Source organism: Indicator indicator, chromosome 9 (assembly GCF_027791375.1).
Source record: "Indicator indicator isolate 239-I01 chromosome 9, UM_Iind_1.1, whole genome shotgun sequence".
NCBI lineage: Eukaryota > Metazoa > Chordata > Aves > Piciformes > Indicatoridae > Indicator > Indicator indicator.
The window spans coordinates 8,793,525-8,816,394 of record NC_072018.1 but is presented as its reverse complement, the minus strand read 5'-3'; the positions used below and the strand labels follow the sequence as shown (position 1 = coordinate 8,816,394).

Below are 22,870 nucleotides of genomic sequence, written 5' to 3'. Positions count from 1 at the left end.
AGCTTAACATCAACTGTGAGAAAAGAGAGAACATTACAAAACCAGGGAAGCTAAGACTGAACACACTGTTCGTTATCTGTACTTCATAACCTGTGAAAATCATTCAACTACAAAATTTTACATAGAAAAATGATGGTAGCTCTTGTGTACATGTGTTATTAACATGTACGAGTTGTTTATTCAAGATACAGTGCAATACCTCTGAAATAAATTGCAAGGGTGTCCATATACAAAGAAAGCAAAATACCTTACTCTTGGCATTTTATGGTAGCGTAAGTACGGATATTTACTCAGGGAGTTAAGTCAGAACAGCTACTTTTACTTCCAAATGGAACCCAACTTATTTCACATTAACTTCAAGCACAGCCAAAGTCCTTGTGATGAGGCAAGCAAAAGCACATTACCTGGACCTCAAGGAACTTTTCCTACACCTTCAATATACAGATCTTAAATGTGATCACAGCATTTCCATCCAATAAAAGAATAAAGCCAAAGAAAGAAAAATAAATGTAAACCAAGTTTATTTTGCTTTTAAGTAGTGTTCTTTAAGCACTACAGCATGGTAAACAATGTAAATTAGTATAAGTCATCTCAAAAGCCCGTTTGTGGTTTTTTTTTTTTTTTTAATTATTTTATGAGTTGTTAAAAAGATGCAGCCTATTCTAACAGGATAAATATTTTAACCATTTCACTTCGAGTTAATGAAGGCTCACAAATGAGCAACACTCCTCATTGAGGAAAACAAAAAGCTGTTGTCGACAAAGCGACAGCACACACACAAAACCAAAAGAACTGTGTAAAAATAACTAACTGTACTGTGTTCCCATACTCTTTAGAAGTTGCTTTACAATGGGATGCTGATATGCACATGATCTTTCTGCAGACTTGCCATACAACTTGCAAATACACATAGCCTAGCCTTACCACTCAGTCCAGTCCAAAAAGCTGCTAAGTCATCAAAACAAATGCAGCACTAGAATCCTCTGCTTAATTTTTTCCATCTCTTTTACTCATTACCATTTCTTCTAGACTGCAGGACAGACTAGAAAGAAAATGATCCTGAATTAAAACTGGTAACTCTTACAGGAAATTGTATTATTTTGTAATATAGTCTTTTACAAGTTACATTATGCCTATTTTCCCCTTAGCCACAAAATGGGCATGAAGTAATTACTTTGAAAATGCCGTATTTTCAACTTCATGCAAATCTAAATAAAGATGACCAAACAAAACCTTAAACAATGGAAGGGTATTTCACAGAAAATTTCTTATACAAAAAACACATAAGAAAAAGGGCCACTAGGTGACATTTTAATTTACAAATTGGCATCATTTTGGTCAACAAATATCCAAGTGCTGTTCTCTTCTATCACAACAAAGTAGCTGTACAGAAAGAAAACTGCAAAACTTGTTTTATTTTATTTTTTCAATCGCACATGTCCTCAGGAATCTCATGTGGATTAAGGATGCCAGGTACAGACATCTGAAGTTTATGCTTCTCCTCTTGAGCCTGTCGAAGGGCTGTTTCTCTTTCCTCCAAGAATAAGTCTGACGTGTCTTCACCTGCAAATTCCTGTATAATTCATATGAAATTGTTAGTTCATTGTCAAATTAATGACAAACTTGTCAGCTACTCTAGGCAGAGTCAAACTTAAATCCAGAACGACAGAGAAAACATCTTCCCTTCACATTCCCTGTCAATTCTACCTATTTTGCTTTCTGTTCCCTAAGGTCAGAATTAACATAAGAGCAAGCAAAGTATTTGATGGTCTCTTAAGTGTAACAGCACAGGATGCTCTAGTAATTCAGCCTTTGGAGCGTATCACCATTAAAACATTTATTACAGATTTGAAACATCTGATGATTGCATTCTCAAAATTAACAAATACCTTCCTACCATCTTCCTGAATTGTAGAGTCTTCGGGGAAAAAAAAGCAAAAGTACCCCCTTCTAGCAAGGTTCAAAACATCCCAATATCAAGTAGGACTGAAAAATCTGCTTAAAAATCAACTTGATTTATTTCCCATTGAAGTTAAGTTTTGCAGCCATCTCAGACTATATGAATAGTACGCACAAGTGATGACACTTGGGCCTAATTTATAAAATTAAATCACAGTGAAATAGATTATATAAATAATCACTTTTTATTTCTTGAAGAAGTACATCAAACCTACCTTGATTTGGACTAGAAAATCCCTTAGGTGTTCCTTGAAGGCAGGAATATCCTGGTTTAAACTGAAGAGTCCTGTTACAAACAGCTTAACCTGGGCACTAACAGTAAACACATCAGTTAGCATAGACATAAGAACCCACTGCTTAGGAGCAGTAAAAGAAACACAGCTGACTTACTCTTGAAGGTGAGGAAACGCAGATTTGAGAAGATTAGCAACATACTCCTGAATAAACATCTGGTTGTTCACTGGATTTCCAGGGTTTAATGGAGTACTTATTTTCCCCTCTTCTACTAAGTTGAACATGTATGCAAGGATGGACGCATGCATTGTCAAACCTGAACAAATCAAGTTATAGATATGCAGTTATTATTCAAAACATTATTCTGACAGTCAAAAAGATTGTTTTCGTCACCTAGCTCACAGATATGCATCCTTACCAGCAGTGTGTGAGGTGTCTGTTACAACTGAGAAAATGTGCTGAAGGATATCACAAAAATATGTCTGATAGAAACTCTGGGCAGCAGTCTCTTTTTGTGCAACATTCTGTAGTAGAGTATAAAGTATCTGAAGTCCTAGAAAACATGCATTGAAAGTTTACTACCAACAGAACAGTATTACAGCTTCCAGGAACGTTTTTGTCCTTTCAAAATATCACAAACATCACAAGAAGGTCTGACTGGCACGAAAAGACATGCAATGATCATAGAATGGTTTGATTTGGAAGGAACCTTAAAGATCAGCTAGTTCCATCTAGTTCATGTTCTCAGGCACTTCCTCAAGTCGGCACTAGAGGGCTATCACCACATGTAGATGGCACCCTAATTCGATTTGCATTATTGACAGAGGCACGGAACCAATTCACATCACTTCACTGGTACTAATGAAAGTCAAGATAAACTGTCTACCAAAGTAACTATTTGCTAATTGAAGCACAGAAAACAAGGGGAGACCTTACTGCTCTCTGCAACTATCTTCTCCCCATTATCACGTGATAGAATGAGAGGAATTGGTCTCAAGTTGTGCCAGGGAGGCTTACATTGGATATGGTATTTCTTTGCTCAAAGAGTGATCAGGCATTGAGAATAAGATGCCCAGGAAGGTGCTCTTAAAACATGTAGACATGGTACTTTGGGATGTGGTTTAAAGGTTATGGTGGTATTAGATCAGCAGTTAGACTTGAATTATTGAAGGTATTAAGGGCCTTTTCCAACCAAAGAAAAATCTGATTCTGTGAAATGTTTTCATTTTTTTAATTACACAAAAACATCATAACCTAAGTGAAAAGCCACTGAAAGTATCCTTTATCCCCATCCCTTCCAAACACTAATACAAGACAATTGGCCAAACACAGGTGGCTTCACAACAATCTTTTTATCCAATAGCTTAGCCCTAAGCCCAAGATATCCCCGATAACCCTCTGATGGGCTTTAATTATTCAGGTTTGTTAAAAAGAACTGATACATCATCCTTTAAACAGATTGTGGTTGTCCAAGGGAAACATAAACCACCTTCTAAACAATGGAAGGTGTTTCCCTTCCCTTATGTTATAGGTTTGCTGTCAGACTGCAGAGTGTTCAGCCTCAAATAATTTTCCTCTTCTACTCAACTCTTCATTTTTTGAGCAGCTGTCCCACTGCCAAATACCCCACACAGCACAACAAACAGGGAGCTATGACACCAGCTTTAGCATCAGTAAGCTGTTGCATCAGTTCAACCATTTCAAGAAAGTGCCAGCCTTCACACTGAAAAGGAAGCAAGCAGAAACTGTAGCAGTGCTCTCAAACAGCTGTGGAAACAAAGCAGCAGCTAAGTGTTTCAAGCCCATTCACATATACCTGGCTGACAACTTGAAACGGAAAATCTTACTGTGCTAATGCAGTACAGAATCATGTTACTAGAATACTAAGTTGGGTTAAGAAAAAAATGCAAGAAAACCACCTGTCAAGAATACCTGATACTGCAAATTAAGTCTGCACATGAAGCACTCTGTTTTACCTGTATCTGCAACATTTCTCATTGTATGTTTAAAAGCCCAAATAATAGAATCCAGAACAAGTTTGAACTGTGCAGGTGGAATGGCCAGGAATGCCGGGAAGCAATTTGAATTTACAGCCTGGAGTAGCAAGAAGAAGTTTGTTCTATGTTCAGGATATTCTTCAAAGTCCTAGAAGCAGGGGAGGAAAAAAGAAGCAAAGAAAAAAAAAAAGGAAAAGAAAAAAAAAAAAAAGGAAAAAGTCAAGCTTCCTAATAGGATCTTATGATGGTTCTTTAAGTAGAAGAGGTCAATAGCTGACACAGATGAGCATTTTGACCTCAGGTTTAAAATAACCATAACTGCAATAGTTACCTTTCTCTCTGAACTTCTCCCTGAAGCTTGATAAAACCATCTTCTAGAGTTACACAACAGTCAGAGGCTGAGGCACATTTTGTCAGTACACAACCTTAACCACTACTCTAGTACAATGGTGGGTGAGCACCTATGTTGCTACAGGAGTACTATTTCTGGTTATATCCTGTTCCAGAGTAGCACTGATTAAGCTAGTAATGCTCAAGTATTATGCAAATACCTATTGCACACCATAGCATTAAGAGGTGCATTAGTGAGGAAATGCTCCGAATTACTGATTAATACTTATATTCACAAGTATTAAGTATTTATGAAATTCAGCAGGTCCTACACTGATATTTGACTTAGGTACATTTCTGTTTCCAGAACCACGGCATTCAAAGTCTTCAGACCAGGAAAAACTAGTAATGACTTAATTCTAGAGCTAAACAGAGAAATTGGATACAATGAGATTAAGATACCTAACTACACATCCAGACTTCAAAACATATATGTTCATTTGAGCAGAAATTCCAAGTGACAAAAATGCACTTTTGTGACTGCAAAAACACTACATGCAGAAACAATGTTCAGAGGAACAAGGCATGAATCCCCCACTTTATTTTGCACAAGGTAAAGCTGTGTAATCAGTAACTCTACATTCACTACATACTTCCTCCCTTCATTGCAAGAAACAGTAGCTTTCAATTAGAGATGTACCAACAGCCAAAACATCTTACAGAACTTTTTTTTATTTTCAGTCACTAGGGAGATGCCCTATCCAAAGTTTAAATATAAATACCTTGTTGATCATATTTAACGTGCACTCAAAAACAGCATCAAATATCTGAGGTATTTCAGCAGTAATGTGTCCACCCAGCTTGTTTACAATGATAGCCATAGTACTAAGAACTTCAGGTTCTCTAGCAGCTGGAACATTTCGCTGGTAGTCAATAAGAACTGCATCCAACAAGGGAGGAACAAAATTTTCAGCTACCTAATTGAAAGAGTAAGCCATGGTTGTAACAATGCAGTTATGAACAAAGTCTCTAGTATACCGTTTATAGCAAAGCTACTTGTTTAGTGATACGAGGATACACTCCCTAAGAAATCTATCCTAAATATATTACACTTCCACAAACTAACTCCCCACTCTCCACACCCACCCACCAGGGCTTCTCTTAAAATTCCTGGATATCCCCTTAAGGTAATTCTCAGCTAAAATTAACTGAGGTATTACAAACGAGGCTCAAGTTGGCATCTGTACGATCATACTTTCTGCTGTATTTTACAGACCTCCTGAAGCAAGTTCCTGTGACCAACTGATGTAGTCAACAGAACAATCACCACAGTTCTTTGTAATTCTGTCTTTATGAGTTATTTGTATTAATCTACTTACCATCTGAGGATCATTGGACCTGCTCACCCAGCCAGAAATTAGTTTTAATGTTTCCCTTTTTACAGTCCTCATACTTCTAATCAAGGGCTGCTTTGTTACCATTTCACCTGAAAAGTTTTAAAGCCTCAGTTAAATCAGGTAAAGTGTAACAAAAAGATTAACTTGGTATTACAAACACAAGAACAGTTCCTTTTTATTCCCTAACTACAAACGCTATGGAAGATACCTTATTCATTCTCGCTCCATACATCCAAGATGCCATTACAAAACTTCAACTGACAGTACCCCACTTAAGAGTTCAAAAAACAAAGCTGCAACTTACTTTTCAAGGAAGGGAAATCACACATTCACTTAACTACATGGACCGAGTTTACATCTGATTCTCATTAAGTGACTGATGCAGGGAGAGAGAGTAAAATAAATTCCTAATTTCATCCAAGAGAAATAATCCCTTTTCTTATATTTGTATGTAAAGTCTGCACTTATCCTTAAGAAGCCCAATTCTTAAGCAAAACCTAATTAACTGCACAGCCATGCAACTATTACTGTACACACAGAGGAAAATCTGTAGAATGCAGCCAGCAAACAGGCATCAGAGCCACCTCTGTCAAGACAGAGCCACAACTCAGAGAAAACTGCTATCTCAATAGTGACTGATGAATTAGCACATCACAACTACAGTCCCTATCTACTCGACTGTCTCTGCCCAGAACAAATTCTGGCCCCTAGAGCTGCAGAATCAAAAGCTATCAATTGCTCAGCCAGTTTTTATTTTGAACTCTAAGAAGCTACTTCAAGGTAAAGCACCTGCTCCATTACCAAGCTTTATTTACATTTATGATTTCATGTATCATTGTCTGCGTTGGCAAGAATACTGGTCATAATACAGAATTCAGTAACTGACTCTATCTACTACAGAAGCATATTCTGAGGTACCTGCCCCAGGCACTGGTATATTTAGTAAAAATAAGTTAGGTAATCGATAATTACTTCTCAGTGACTGCAAGCCTGGTTGATGACTTTAAGACATATTCACTATAGTAACGTTTCTATAATAAAGTTACTTAATAGCAGGGTATCATACCCAAACCTTGCCAAAATCCGTTGAAAAATTTAACGATACTCTATTTAAATACAGCCCTTCCATGGTAGAGTAAGCTGAAAAAAACCCCACACACGCTACAACTTTCTCTCCACAAAATGCCTATTAATTCTAACAATCTATGGTGTTTTGCATCTTTCACAAATTTGCTTATAGATTTTTTTTTTTCCTTCCAAAATAAGGAGTTCTTTAAATAAAATAACTGCTTAACACACACACATAAAAACCCTAAGTGAGCACTTTCAGTCATTCCCCACTATCCCAAACAATAAAATTAACACAGTACAAAATTAGTCTACTTGCAATGTACCCTGATGACAGACTGCTAGCCCTTATTTTCAAGAAGATAAAATTTCTTACCATTAGCCTGAATAGCTGCAGAAATATTTTCACTTAGGCACTTGTACACATTCAGCATATCCAAATAAATTCTTCCAAGCTGAATCACAAAGGGGTGGCCAACTGCTTTACATGCTCTTACATTTGTTTTTAGAATGCTACCAAGCTGCTTAACTGTTTCAGGATCCTTTAGAATATCAACATTCTGTGAAAAAACATTAGTCCATTTAGTTTAGTGAATAAAACTTGGCTTTAACTTTCAATATAGACGTTTAAGTTTAAATGTATGTTTTTTAACAGAGTATGTTAATATGTCAAGGAAATTTACAGACTTGATGTATATATATACACACACACACACAAAGAGTTTGGTTTATTTTTCTGGCACTTGCCACTGCCTCAAATAGGTTAAAACTTCAACTGATTTAATTTTGCTTTCTCTACAACAATATCTTTCCTGCAGTGATACAAGCAGTACTCTAGTTCAAGAGAAACACTAAGGAGAAGGTATCAAGAAGGTAAAGTTCAAGTGCAGTGTATTCTTGTTTTAAGACAGAGTAAGAAACTTAACTCAGGCTTGCTTTAAGTTTCAGGATCTTAATTAGATTTAATTAATTGCCAGTGAATCTCTTGCACAGTGCAAGACTGCTGTTTTTTAACGTGTGAGGAGATAAAGTATTTTTACAAAAGACTGAAAAAAAAAAGACAAGAAAATAAAATACATGAGTATATACTTTAAAAGAATGGTGGAAAGAGAAAGAATAAGTGAACGGTACTTTTAGTATTTGAACCTGTTTGTTGTTCAAAAAGAAAACCTGCTTCTAAGCCAGGTGAAAATGGGCCTTGGAAATAAAACAACAAAACAACAACAAACAACAACAACAACAAACCAAAGTATTGAACATCCTGCACAGTGCAGAGAGCTGTCTCTTAAATCAGATTAAGACCAGTATTTGTCATTTAGGTTTCCTCTCTCAAGACAACACTTGCACTGGCATGTCAAACACAGCTTTAGCCATCATTTAATAAAGTCCACCATAGCTATGCACATTTAATGTCGTGCCATGCATAAAACAAATCCAGGGCAAGAGGCACATTTTGCAGGTTTTCTTTGCATGAACACAGAAAACACTTAAAATTTATGAGCTTACTTTCGTTGCCTGTTGAATTATGCTGTCCCATACTTGATTAGGTAGTAACATGTATTTTTCTATGAGATGCTCCTGCACAGTCTGGTCTGTCTGTGCCCCAATCATGTATCCTACTGCTTCATAGAAAGTGTGCACCTGATTAGGCCAAGTCATACAAGAAAGTTAAAAATAATGAGTAAGGAAAATTCTATACTGTTAGAACTAATATATATTAAAGGCTGAAAATTACTTCCACTGCCCAAATACCTTCCCCCCCTGCTCCTGACTTCACAAAATCATTCTCTGTTCTTTTCTTCCTTTCATCATGTATAAAAGGAACCTCCATTGCCTTCCCTGCAAACACTAACTCACACATCCCAAAATTACTCTTCATTCTGCCATCATATACTGAAGTCTGGAAGCTCAGATATATGCCATTCAATTCCTAACTAAATATTACCAGACATTTAAACTGTTGACTGGATTAGATCGGTCCTTTAAGCACCTTTTTCCAGAAGGCAGATCCACTTTCCCCTAAGTTTCAGTAAACTACTGCAACATCTCACTGTCTTGCATGTGCATGCCTCACTTGACAAGCAGAGCCTTTTCCTGATGCACTTGCTTTTGGGCTGCTCCGTACCCCCTTCATCAATAGAAGGGCTACAAGTCTTCCATTATAATATGCTATTATTACTCTTTCCCAAATCTGAGCCACAAAATTAAACTGTGTATCTTATTTACTTGTTATAACATTCCAGAAATCAAAAGTCGAACCAAATGCACTTTAAGTCTCCTTCCAAGCATTCTAATTGAGATCTCGATACTGTAGTCTGATACTATAGATATTACAACTGTCACTAAAGAGAAACTACGGAATGTAATTCAATCCTTGAAAGCAGCTACTACATTAAAATATGAAGTACCTTTAGAAATTATCCACAACCCCAAATTAAACATACCTGCTGTGGCTGAAGGTCACAAATTATTGTATTAATATTGTTCAAAATTTCATCAATAAATGGCATGACCTCTCCCACTTGAACCTGAACAAAATGTCTGCGGCATTTTTGTGCTATTTTTATGAAGGTATCACAAGCCATATCCTGGACGCCATCATGGGTTTCTAAATTAAAATGAAGTCAGTTACTGGTTTGTATTCCCACTGTCCCATACATCTGCATGTATGGTGATCACTCTTTTTTAATAAAGAAACAGTAAGTAAACCAAACAAAAGTGAATTACCATGCATAAATTCAAACAGCTTGTTGACTACTGTCTTCAAAAATTTCCAGTGAGCTCTCAAAAACCGTGGGTATTGACCTACTATATACATAATATTTGATGCAATAATGGCTTTATTGTCTTTTCCTCGCTTTTGTTCACAGAGTCCCAGGAGATCCTACAACAAAACATATTTTTAGTTTCCTGGTTTCCTGTCCAAGTTTCTCCAGTTCAGTTAAAAGCACTATAAGACTAAGTATAAAATCCTACAAGGAGGTACACTGAAGATAATAGAAAGGGGTTGCATCATTAGTTTCAAAGTCCAAAGGACCAGGATGATGCAATTAAACTTTCAATCAAACCAAGAACGCTATTTTCAACTATGGAATGACCCATTTTCAAAACATCTAAACATTTCTTCAGGGAAGACTTCAACAAGCCTTACAGTATTTAGTAACGATCAAGCAGTTGATACCAATAAATTCCACATCAAATAGAAGAACTCAAACTAATTCTTCTGTGTTATATGACTTGTAAGATCCATTACAACTGTAAAAAATGTCCTTTCATGCGTCTACCAAGAATTCACTCTGATCACTATGTGAAACATGGCAGAATGGCAGTGTGCCAAGCATTTAAAGATGTGGGTTATTTTGCCATTTTCCTGTGTTTCATTAAGAATCTCCCCTTTTCATCTCTTCCATATCCATACAGAAAAACACTTCATCATAAACTACACTTTCTCCCTGAAATTTTCACTATAAAATGCTATCTGGATTAATGCATTATTCATGCATAAAGATTTTATCAGCCTTACAATTTCCCATTAATTCATTCATACCAACTTGTTTGCCCATCCAAGTGGCCTAAGAACACTTAACAGTATTTTTGCAAGCTTAGTTGGTTGAGCATAAGCTACGAAGTGTGAGAAAGCAGTCAGGTTTCCATCACGATACCTTAATTACTGTAACAAGGAATCTTTTTTCATCTTCTTCATGCATTGCACCACTGATTGAGCCAATAGCCCAACACAGGGTATTCAAATTTTTCCATGACCATTCTGTTCCATTCACTTGATTATGAAGCTTTTCAGTCATGATTCGTTCTGTGTCTGCATAATCCAGGTGTGTAAGATAAACTGAAAGACATCAACATGTTTTAAAGCAACAATGTGGATCTCAACTCGACAGGCAAAGTTAAATTTTAACCAAGTTGTTAGGTAACACTCCTTTCTGAATTCATGATGGAATGCGCTAAAAACTGAAACACAATAGTCATTAAAACTGCATTTTTAAGACATACAAATTCCATTGAGAATCTGTGTTTGTTCTAAAGGACTCATCAAAACACCACATGCAAGCAACATGAGAAGTTTAAAAAAAAAAAAAAAAAAAAAAAAATCAAGGAATGTCTCACATACCAGTGAAGTTACTAAGCTGAATTTTTAACAAAAAGCATACAGATGGTCTACGGTGAAACGGGAGTGGCTACCCATGAGGACATTACTTTCTTCAGCTCTTTCAGTGTTGTCAAGTCTGCTGGTTGCAATAACCCACTATTAAAATGGAAATGATACTCCTAAACAACTCTAGATAGAGTCAGATATCAGCACTCAGACTCTTGCATCAATCCTTACTAAGATGAGCACCTCCAATATAAAATTTGAAATCACAAGTTAAAAGCAATTTAAAGCCAGATGCTGAAACAATTTCGCTGTGCCACAGAATATAGTTTTCCGCTGTTTTCTTGCAAATATTTTAAGTGAATCTTAAAGATAATGTGGTAAAAGATAATATGCTACAAGCAATAGTTAACACTAGAAATTAAACACTAGATCTGCATTTCCACACAAATAATCCTTTATCTGGAAATACAGATAATGATCAGCATATGGAGTAATACTTTTAATACGATAAATTGGTTAATGCACTGGATAGGTTCTTTGTTATTTTCTATATGAAAAGATATTAGAACAATTAATCTAAAACTGGCTTTTATCCAAAAGTACAAATGTGAGAATAAAAAATTCTGTAAGTACCTTGTGTAACTAGTTCTTAACTCCTTATTAAACACTCATTGTTCTTCTAAAGCATTTGCATTTGACAGAACAAAATATAATATTGAAGGTTTAATGTCATAAACATGTGATCCCAACCCCTCAAAAGTTGCAGTTAGGACTGCAAATTTTTTTCCTTGCCTCAAAAAAAACATTACAATACACAGGAACTACCAATTCATTGATTAAACAGTCATAGTTGAGACCTGAAAAAAAAAAAAGATTATTGAAGTTTAAGTTCAGGCTGAAATTCTGTGTTTTGTTTAAGAATACTGTAAAAAGTTTAGAAGAAATAATTTTTGATGAGGAGTGTTGAGGAGTGCTTGGTCTACACAAGAGTACAAGTGAAGTAATAACCAACAAGCCCTCTTCAGAGATGTCCTTCCAATTTAACAGCTTTCTGACAAAACTGAGGTTTCAATGGGTCTGAAACAAATGCATAAAGGACCATCAAAAGGTGTTGTTCAATGGATAAGGCAAGGGACAAAAAATAAACACTGCATTATTACTTTATTATACATTACACACTTAAAATAGAATTCAGACCAACACTGTCTCCTCCTTTTCAATCATATATACTACTCCTTACCAATGATGAGTTTACGCACACGTAATCCAGATCATAATTTAACATTCTGTAACATACATGCAGCAGCTTCACAGACCCACAGCACAAAATACCAGCTAGTACACTTACCCAATGTTTCTCTCATGTTTTTATACAAGTTTATGGAATCTGTATCCTTCATGAATTCTCGTACTACTTCCCCTTGATCGTTTTCCACAACTAGGACTTCTTCAGGTTTAGCCATACGGCTAACCATTAGCAATCGAACCTGTATGTCACAAAGTAAAGTTAAAATTGAACAAAGCTAGCATCTCAATACAGAATTTTCATGGGCGTTTCCAGAGTATTCTGTTATAGTAGCCTGACCCATATAAAGGGTCCATATCCAGCACTTAACGAGATTATCTCTCATTAAGATTTCACAGGAAAATGTCAACTAGAACGATATTAAGAACACAGCCTGATGATACCTTGCTCTCCATGAGCAAGCTGAGTAGTTGAAGGAAAACCTCCATCTATGAAGTAAGTATACTTTCTAGACCTTGAAAGTGCATATGTAATACCAGGAGTCCTTTGAAGATCTGTTTTTCCATACACACACTTTTTTCTTTCAATTGTAACACTCCAGCCTTTATCTGTTTAAGGAAACTTTAATACAGTTTAATATTGTTTTTATAAAGAGTCTTACATTCATATTAACTATCTTAAAAAATAGCATATTAATACTCCTGTTGTATACTCATGTACAACACATTAAGTAACTGGAGCTGAATCCATTACCAACTACTCCATTCACATCACTCCTTATATGAAGCATAATCTCGAATTGAGGAACAACATCTAAATCTTTACTTCAGCATAGATTACCTTGGACAATACAGGCAAATAAAGCTGTCTCCTTGGAGGAACATCGAAGTGTTGACTTGGTGAAAGCAATGGAGAAGCAGATGTTGAAAATGGACTTTCCCTGTAGAGCTCAGCAGCTAAGTGATTCCAATATTCAAGACAAATCTTGAAAATTTCAGTTTCTTCAACTTCTGATACTAATAACATGTAATGAAGAGCCTGGAAAAGTGTGGTTTAAACATCTGGTTACTGGTTACTTCTGCAGATAAACTGCCATTGCTTCAAGTTCAGTTATCCAAATGTTGATAAAATGCCTAAAAGGTATGAGGTATTAATGTTGCAGTGACATTACTGATAATAATGATAAGTCAGAGTAATGACCTGCAGAGCAACTCAGAAACAAAGCACTGTATCGACTACTGCTATTTTCTGTGGGTTTTTTTCAGCTCTTAAAGGAAGTAGCCTGAAGACATCTTAAAAAAATGCCACAGCCAATACAAGCCTCTGTAAAGTATCGAACTCACCACCTCTGGGTTTTTTTGTTTAAAAAAAAAAACAAACCTTGATAAGCTACTTAACCCTGCGGCTATTCTATTACTGCTACTTTGATCTGAATTTTTATAACCTGAAGATCTGAAGGCAACCAAAGCCATACAACTCACCTGCTTTCCACAGAAACCATGTATCACAACATGTGTTTCTTTTCCAACAGAACAGTCAGAGGAGACTGAGATTGGAAGGTCAGAGATGCAGTTCTGACAGACATTGGAACTGCACACAAAAGTATTTTTTGCCTAGTCCCCTGGTGAAAGATACCAAAGCAGTAGCCCAACAGAGAACAAACAAAATGAGACAAGGGAATCCGAAGACATTTTCACAGCTCAGGTAATAGAAGCAACTCAAGAGCATTTTAGATGGTAAAGACCTGATTCAGCATCTAGAGTTACACATTAACAGTGCTATTCAAAACAACTATACATTATTAGTCCTACAGCAATTTTAGTTTGTAATTTCACTCACAGTAACTTAAGTAGCTTCCTTCACCAGTCTACACATATCCGACAAATCTGTGAAACAATTTCAGAATATCTGATACATTCAAAGTGCAGGAATAAACAGGTTAGAATGCCACAAAATTTTTTGAAGTAACTGGCTAATTACATTCTATTACATTTCAATTTACAAAAAGTGAAATTTGCAACCATTTTAGGCCAACCTAAGAATTTTGTGAAACACTGACACTGATGTCTATAAAACTCAATCCTGAAGAACGTAGCATAAATTGTAATGGACACAAGAGTAGGTCAGTACCTAAGAACTGCACTCCAAATTACATGCAATCACACAGGACATGCAACAGCTTCAGATCTTTACGCGGGTCTTCCTAACAAAGCTTCAACTTAGATAATTTTTTCAAAGCTTACAACTTGCAAGTTCAGAAATTATTTGGGAACTGCTGACATTTTTCTTTTTAAACTACTCCTTAGTCCATCTTCTAAATGAACTACAAATTGCTATTTGCAACTAACTTAGTAGTATACGTTTTCTGTGTAGGTCTGCCTCTAGAAAACATGTATTGAGAAAAGTTACTGGCAAGTGGATTAGAATACAGATGGAAACATTAGATTTCAGCTGATCCACCTGCAAGATTTACTTCCTCTCATCAGAATCTGCACCCCAGGTTTGAACTCAGTTTTGTTTTTCTGTCTCTGCCTCAGGACAGTTCCCCATCCTATCACCTCAATACCCGCAGCACATGGCTTGATTTATTCCTGCAAAGTGGTGCTTCCAAGGTGTGACGGTTTGAAACTGCCTTTTTAATTTTTCTTTGCAAAGTTCAAGCAGAGAAAGTGAAAGAGTGTAAGCAAGTCACTATTGGGTGTAAGAAAGCAAAATAATGATTGTTCTAAACACTTCCATTGGATAGATAGAAATGTTTAAGAACTATTACTCAAAACAAAGTGGGCACTCTGCATTCTGCAGTGGGGGCAGCTTGCCAGGGTGTCTGGCTGCTGTTTCTTCTTCTCTTCTAGCTGAAGATAACATACTGACCTTGGTGAGCTAAGTTAACAACTTTTTCTGCTTTAGCTAATGCTGCTTTCTGTCCAGGGGGGTCTGGGGAGGAAGCCCCTAGGAGAGAGGCCCCTTTGGGGAGAAGCAAAGGGAGCTTGACTGTGTCTTTCTATTGACTGTATATATTTGTACATGTTGTGAATTTTGTATATTTGTACGTATTCATTGCATTTCATCATAATTTGTAGATTTTGCTTGTAAATACAGCTTTCATTTGCTTCCAAGACTGAGCTAGCCTAGTTATTTTCGGTGGGGGGGGGGGGGAATTTCAGCTCACACTGATACACAAGGCACTATGGGGCACATTTTATCCCCTTGGAGATCAGCAGTGGGAAGGAGCTACCACAAAAGTCACCATAGAACAGCTCACCCTCAGCAAAATCATTACTCATGGTTAAAAAAACATATATAACTGAAAACACCCTAATTTTGTGATCTAACCCCACTATAAGGTCAATCTTGAGTGTCTCATAGCCACCTACAATTTAAACCTTTCCAACCCTTCACTATTGGCTGAATTTCCAGTAATGTCCACAGCTCTCAGAGGTTTCGACAATGAATTGCACTTCCCTGTCAAATTTAAAAACAATACAGCACTCTCCAAGAGAAGGGAACAAACGAAGGGGAAGGACCACTGAAATTCTGATTCTTGGTAACTCCTGTAAGATAACTCAATATTAAGGTCCACACTACAATAAAATATGCATCATCATTTGGTACAGGTCTGCTATTAAGCTTTCATGGCATACACAGTCTTTATTAAACAGAAGCACACTTCAGGATTATATTTAAAGCCTTTCAGTTAAACTTTGAGAAATGGCAAATCAGGCAAGAATCTACAAGACAGAAGCACTGAACTACTTTGAAGCAGTATTCATGAAAGTCACAGCAACGCCTCTATAAGAGCTGAACTGAAAATATGTAGAGATCCATGGAAAATTTTAAAAGAGGAATAAGTAAGGAGAGGGAGAGAGAGAGACTTCAGTCTTCATACACTGAATTAGTATATGTGCACTGAAAACAGAGTGCTAATGAAGCATACTAGGAAAGAAAAAATTTTACTTTTTTTGCATTTATGCTTTTTACTAATTACGAGATGGGAACATGGTTATTCTTTTTTCCTCTTACACAAAGATCTAGAGATTTTTAGTGTCACATCCTTTAAGCATGAAAATACACTTGATATATTTTTAAACCAGATAAAGTGAGCAACTTACCTCCATTAATGTTTCCCTCAGATTTAATCTTTTTTCTATTAGTTGACCGTGTTCCTTAAGGAACGTGCAGAGAAACAAACTCAGATTCTGAATGAAGTTCTGCTCATCATCCTTTCCATTTGAGTATGCAAGTCTGATATTGGTATTTAAAGGAAGCATCTGATTAAAAAATAGAGACAACACAAAATTTTCCTTTTTATTCAGAAGTATAACTACTGTATACTAAAAAATATTTTGCTCTTAGCAAAAAAAGCCCTTCTGCATTTTGTGGTATCTTTGTTCAGAATTTTGTTTTGAGGAAATGCCAGATGTACTGGCATCTACAAATTAAGAGCATCATCTGTAGAAATTGAAAAGGTAAAGTTCAGATACACAAAATAACTGCTGTGTGCAAAAATCTGCCTTAAAATTTAACTAAATCAAAACGCTGTAATTCCACTACAATTTGGGAGAAGAGTGAGGCAGTAAAAGAAGCATGCTTGTTCAAAGGAACCAAGATGGACCAACAATGCAAACAGAGGAAAGAATTGACAAAAAAAAAACCAAAAAAACTTTCAAACATCTGCTTAAGATGCCAATTCAATAAGGAAAGCTACAAAGTCATGTACTTGAATGTGAACTGCTGAGAGTTATGTAAATTTAAGTTCACTATATAAAGTATGGTTTTTACATGACAAACATTTTATCAATTTCAACAATGTAACAGCAGCTGGCAAAAGGTAGGTCAGTTCAGGTCTTAAAAGTCATGCAGTACACATTGTTGCATCTCAGCTTTTCCCATCAGACAGCACAGCCTGAGTGCTCAAAATGCCTTAAGTTAATCAAAACCGATCTATGCAGCAGAAACGCAACTGTGATCTAGAGTAAGGAAGATACATGGAGCAGCTTCTGATCAAGCCATAAATACCACTGAAGAACAGTACTTTATCCTATCATAAGCTCTACAATGGGTATTGAACTTGTACACTGAACTAGGCCCTTCAGAAGTTTGTTTTGCAAAATGGAACACTAAAGAAATTTAGAAGAAATATTACCTGTTTTAACTGCATCATGGTCAGTGTAAAAAGCGTTACAAACTGTTCCTCATACTGACTTACGCTGACACCTGCAATCTCTGTGAGGCACTTCAAAGAAACATTTCGAAACATGGGAACATTTAAGAACTATCGAGAGAAGAAGACAATGAAGAGCATTACAAAACTGCTGCATGCTAAGCTTTTTTGCAATTTAATTTAAATTTAAGAGCTGTCATTTTTCATGTGAGTACCTTGTATATTAGTGTGCTGATTAACTTGGTCTCAAATATGTATCCCAGAGGAATCCAGTTCAGAAATCGTAGCAAAGTTTCCAAAGTTGCATGAACTAAGGGAGCATTCTGGGAGTTTTCCTGTAAATGACCATTAGTGTTTATGACATTGTTAGGTATGGCAGGGTGGAATCTTTAAACACATCATTAAAGAAGTAAGACTTGGTAACAGTGTGAGAACTGAAATCCCCCCACACCAACAATAACCAGGCTAGCTCAGCCTGGAAGCAAACAAAAGCTGTATTTACAAGCAAATCTACAATCTATGATGAAATGCAATGGATATGTGCAAATATACACTATTCACAACATTTACAAAAATGTACAATCAACAGAAAAAGCACAATCAAGCCCCCTTTGCTTCCCCGAGGGGGTCTCCTCCCGAGACCAGAAGGAATCCCCCCCAGACTCCCCTGGCAGAAGGCAAAGAGTCAAGAAGCAGAGAGGCTCTTAGACTTAGCTCGTCAAGGTCAGTGTGTTATCTTCAGCCAGAAAAGAAGCAGCAGCCAGACAGAAAAACTGAGCGAGCAAGTAGAGTCCCTGACTCAGACTGCCCCAACTTTGTTTTGAGTAGAAATTCTTCAGCATTTCTACCTCTCCAATGGAAATGTTTAGAATAATCATTATTTTCCTTTCTTACACCCAATAGTGACTTATTTACATTCGTTCACTTTCTCTGCTTGAACTTTGTGACAGTCTTAAAACCATCACAGACTTACCATCACAAACTGGCACAGTTGAAATATCTGAGAGAACTCATTGCACATGCTGTAAAAGAAAAAAGAGGGAAACAAAAAAAAACTAAGCATTTCAACATTCCATACACAATCCTATATACTTTCATCCAATGTATATGGACTCACAGAACAGGTTCTAAAGACCTATGTCCATGGAGACATTCACAAACCACCTGGCTTTTACCAATTTTCATGGTAATAACGTGTATTTTCATAAAACCAACTTTGGTTGGAAAAGACCTTTACAATCGTTGAGTCCAACCATTAACTCTATGAAGTCCAGTGCTGAACTGTGTCCCTCAACACCACATCTCTGCACCCAAGTAGCCTGAAGTCTGTGCCTGCAGATTTTGGCTTGGGAATACAAGCTACACAGAATGTTCTCTTAAAAGGGCCTAACCATCAGTCAATAGATGCTGCTTGCAATAAGGTAGATAGATCTCTGTGTACAAAGCAAGTTTGGTATCATCTAACAGTGCCGCTTGAAAGAAAAATCAGTAACCTGCTCAGTCTCAAAAATCACATTAGAGAGCTGTAAGTATTCACTCAATATTTCATAGCAACTATTTAGCAGCAAGTACAAACTGTACTGTAAACTATTAAGACTTTTTATAGCTATGTGTATACTTGCCTGTCTTTCAAGTGCTTAGCTTTCACCTGAGTTATCTGCCCACTGGAAAAATCAAATACTTCTTCACTCAATAGTTTAAGGATCACCATATTGTTCTGACAAAGGCTTTCACTAGTCCTACTTGCTCCCACGATATCACTTATAAAAGTTGGCCAGTGCTTTGGCCATTCCTGCTTCAGTATCTGTAAAGTAAAATACCCATACGTTAGATAGTATCTACAGAACCAGAGACTTTACAACAAGATTTAGAACTTCATGAATTCTAGCTTACCTGAACAAGAATCATATTCAGTTTCCCAATATATACTTTCTCTTTCTGGAGAAAAGAAGAGAAGAGGTCAGGTTATGCATAGTAGTCCCTTCCCTCTTCCTCCCCTCAAGAGAATTCACTTACTTCTACACATGTTGGATCAGATGAGGTCTTGATAATTAGGCCAACAACGTATTTTTTAATACCTGCAGAAAAGTTAGGAATTTATTTTCAACTATGCTAGGTAACACAGATGTAGAAATTAGTGTTTTTCAATTTACATTCTTTACACTTTTTAAAAGGAAACGTATATGCATGTGTCAGTAAGTATCTCTCTTGACCTTTGTTCTATACGGGAAAAATCTATCACTTCTGCAAAAGGGTAATTCACAGTATGAAATGGCTTTGCGTTTGAACTACTTCAATAGAAGGAAAACACACTAAAGATCAGAGTGTACTTCGTAATTTGCACCACATCAATCCATCAGCTTCCTAAAGGCTGTACAGTTTTAAATAATGGTACATTGACAGCACTGCCCAACACAGTATTAAGCTGAAGATAGAAAGACGGTATCCAACTCTGCCGAGACCTTGGTATTTATAGTGATAGGTACTTACAAATGCTGCTGCGAACTATTTCTATCCATTCTGCATTTTCAGATCATACCTCCTAACTCCAAAGCTGGCATTTAACAGCCTTACTGCCTTAGCCAAATGTTTACAATGGCAAGTCAAAACACAAGCAGGAGAGCCCTCTGTCTTCTTTGACTAATGCTTTATTAATAAAAAGTAGAGCCCAGGAATAAATAGAGCTTTCTGTGCATGATTCCGGTTTTGATGCCAAGCACAGAAAGCTTTGATACATCATTTTCATCATATGCAAAAGTTCAGAGATGCTCCAGTTTACTTCATTGATCCATTTTAAACAAAGCAATTCCTATGCACAGCATTGCAAAGTGAATCCTTGTGCCAGAGATTAGCAAACATTTCCTTGCACAGCGTTAAAATAGCAAAACTTTGAACTTAATTCACAAATATAGCATAATGCACTTGGGTTTGGACTAATGTGCTTTCATAGCACACATGGATGTTATGGATTACAAAATTCTAAATGAATTTAAACTTATTGCTTAAGTTAACAAACTGGGCAACTAGGGGCACATACTATATTTAAATGAGTCATTTTGTTACGTTATTTCTACAAATGTTTTTTAATTACTTCAGTTTCAAGCTCCATCACAAAAGAAAGAACACAGTAGCAAGCTAAAGCTTAATCTCCTAACCATTAACCAATTAGTTTCTGAAGATATGGAAAGAATGGCTTTCCAAGTGACTTTTCAGAACATGCATATCTAAAACCATTCTGTACAAACACATCTCACTCCAAGAAAAGGTACATACAGAAGATCTGAAATCACAAACTATTACCAGTAGTTCTACTTCAACACAGCTTTGAGTAAGTATGATCAATCCAAACACACCAGTGATTAACCACTTCATGCTGGGCAAGTAGTTCCTGTCACAGGGAGATGTAGAATAGGTGTATCTTTCACTGTTCAAATATATGAACCCAAAACCTGGTTTCAAGGATTTCTTCAACAAGACACTCAACTGACTCATGCAGATAAACAGCATACATTGAAGAATTTAGAAAAATTGTCACTTTACTGAGAAAAATGACTTAAATTGAAGGCAATTTTTTCCTCCTGGCCATTATTCTAAACTTAAAAGCATTTCCACAACCTAACTTTCCCCCCCTCCCTCTCCCATCTGTTGGCCTGAACAACAGATTAAAAGAAAGCTTGGTAATTGCACGAAATCTGGAAAAACGTGTTCTAGACTTTGATCCATTAGGTATGTACAAGACAGGAACTGTTCTGCAAGTAGTTCTAATTACAAATTAAACTATTCATCATTATCAACTGGGATCAATCGACACTACTCCAGAAGAATGGCCATTAATGAAGTCTCACTGTCAGTCACTAGGTAAGAGTTATTACCAAGCACTAGCATTAGTCTGACATCACAGGCCTCCTGTGTGCTAGCAAACACACCCTTTGCTAAAACACTACAGTAATTCAACAAACGAAAGCCCCAAAATACTATGGAAATAGGTTTGCAGTGCTAGAAGCAAGACTACTGTAACTGCCAAACCACTGAAGAAAGCCTACAGCTGCAATGGTTTGCATTTCAGAAAGGAATTAGAAAGTAAATATTGTTCTCAGGCTTCTAACTCCTAAGCTACATATTTCACATCAGTTCAGTTACAACTCGAATACTGAATACACAGGATCATAGGACGCTAGGGGTTGGAAATGACCTCCAAAGATCATTGAGTCCAACCCCCCTGCCACAGCAGGACCATGGGATCTAGCACAGGTCACACAGGAACACATCCAGATGGGTCTTTAAAGTTGCCAGAGAAGACTCCACAACCTCTCTGGGGAGCCTGTTCCAGTGCTCTGTGACCCTCACAATGCAGAAGTTCCTCCTCATGTTCAGGTGGAACCTCCTATGCTGTAGTTTATATCCCTCACCCCTTGTCCTATCACAAGGTGCAACTGAGAAGAGCCTGTGCCCTCCTTCTTGACACCCAGCCCTCATATATTTATAAACGTTTATTAAATCCCCTCTCAGTCTTCTCCAGACTAAAAAGCCCCAGGTCTTTCAGCCTCTCCTCATAGGGCATGCACTCCAGTGCTCCATGCTACCACAGATCTGGCCTTGAGATCAGCAGATGAAACAGCTGCTCTCCTACAACGCTTCTCTGTTTAAGAAAATAATAATAATAAAAATAATAATAGTGGCTACAGTAAAAGAGGCCACCTGAGAAGTTTGCTAGTTTTCACATATGCTGCATGCTCCTAACATCTTCCATCCAGTGAATAAAGTCATGTTCTTCATACCTTTAAAAGTAGCAGCTATCCAATTCTCCACTGCTTTTTTTTTCTTTACATGGTTAACTTAAATTCTTGAAAACCTTCTGTACTATGTTTCTGCTCCATATTTAATAGTTCTTTCTGTAGGAAAGATAATTCTCAGTAGAACAAAGATGTTTCAACTCTATACTCTGACAAAAATCAACACATAGGCTAGCTACTATTTTTCAGCAGAACACATACAATGAACATTCAAGGGTAACACTTCACTGGCTTTGCTAATACCAGCATTTTGATAACTTAGAAGCGTAATTTTAAGAAGGAAGGCAAGGCACATGCACCAGCCACACATCCAATGCCTTTCCTTCAACCACAGAAGCAGCTGAACAGGTCTTCAAGATGGCAACAACATAACTGCCAAGTTCAGACTCTTCACTGAGCTGAACAGGAAGAGACAGACGTTCCTGGAAAACAAACCTTTCAATAAAACAAAAGAGGAGAAAAAAAACCACAACCACCACCACAATACTCAGAAGACAGCATTCTTCAGGGACCATCTGATGTTTAAAACTTCAGTGATCTCAGGACAATCTGAGATCAAAGGGAGAAGATCCTT

General features: G+C 36.9%; 1 protein-coding gene across 1 annotated transcript in view; it reads right to left on the bottom strand.

Annotated features, from left to right (window-relative positions):
- Positions 1–640: 640 nt before the first annotated feature.
- The window catches only part of XPO1 (exportin 1), a 42,492-nt gene continuing 20,262 nt past the window's right edge, over positions 641–22,870 (bottom strand). Inside the window, exons 5-25 of the mRNA XM_054383830.1 lie at positions 19,520–19,581; positions 19,397–19,441; positions 19,126–19,307; positions 18,477–18,525; positions 17,719–17,838; positions 17,486–17,614; positions 16,452–16,610; positions 13,183–13,380; positions 12,445–12,583; positions 10,648–10,829; positions 9,713–9,869; positions 9,430–9,593; positions 8,492–8,626; positions 7,362–7,545; positions 5,900–6,006; positions 5,303–5,497; positions 4,170–4,338; positions 2,612–2,746; positions 2,350–2,509; positions 2,175–2,271; positions 641–1,573 (exon numbers count right to left, since the gene is read on the bottom strand). Coding sequence (XP_054239805.1) covers positions 1,427–1,573; positions 2,175–2,271; positions 2,350–2,509; positions 2,612–2,746; positions 4,170–4,338; positions 5,303–5,497; positions 5,900–6,006; positions 7,362–7,545; positions 8,492–8,626; positions 9,430–9,593; positions 9,713–9,869; positions 10,648–10,829; positions 12,445–12,583; positions 13,183–13,380; positions 16,452–16,610; positions 17,486–17,614; positions 17,719–17,838; positions 18,477–18,525; positions 19,126–19,307; positions 19,397–19,441; positions 19,520–19,581 — 2,915 coding nt within the window. The 3' untranslated portion in view covers positions 641–1,426. The remainder of the gene's footprint in view (positions 1,574–2,174; positions 2,272–2,349; positions 2,510–2,611; positions 2,747–4,169; positions 4,339–5,302; positions 5,498–5,899; positions 6,007–7,361; positions 7,546–8,491; positions 8,627–9,429; positions 9,594–9,712; positions 9,870–10,647; positions 10,830–12,444; positions 12,584–13,182; positions 13,381–16,451; positions 16,611–17,485; positions 17,615–17,718; positions 17,839–18,476; positions 18,526–19,125; positions 19,308–19,396; positions 19,442–19,519; positions 19,582–22,870) is intronic.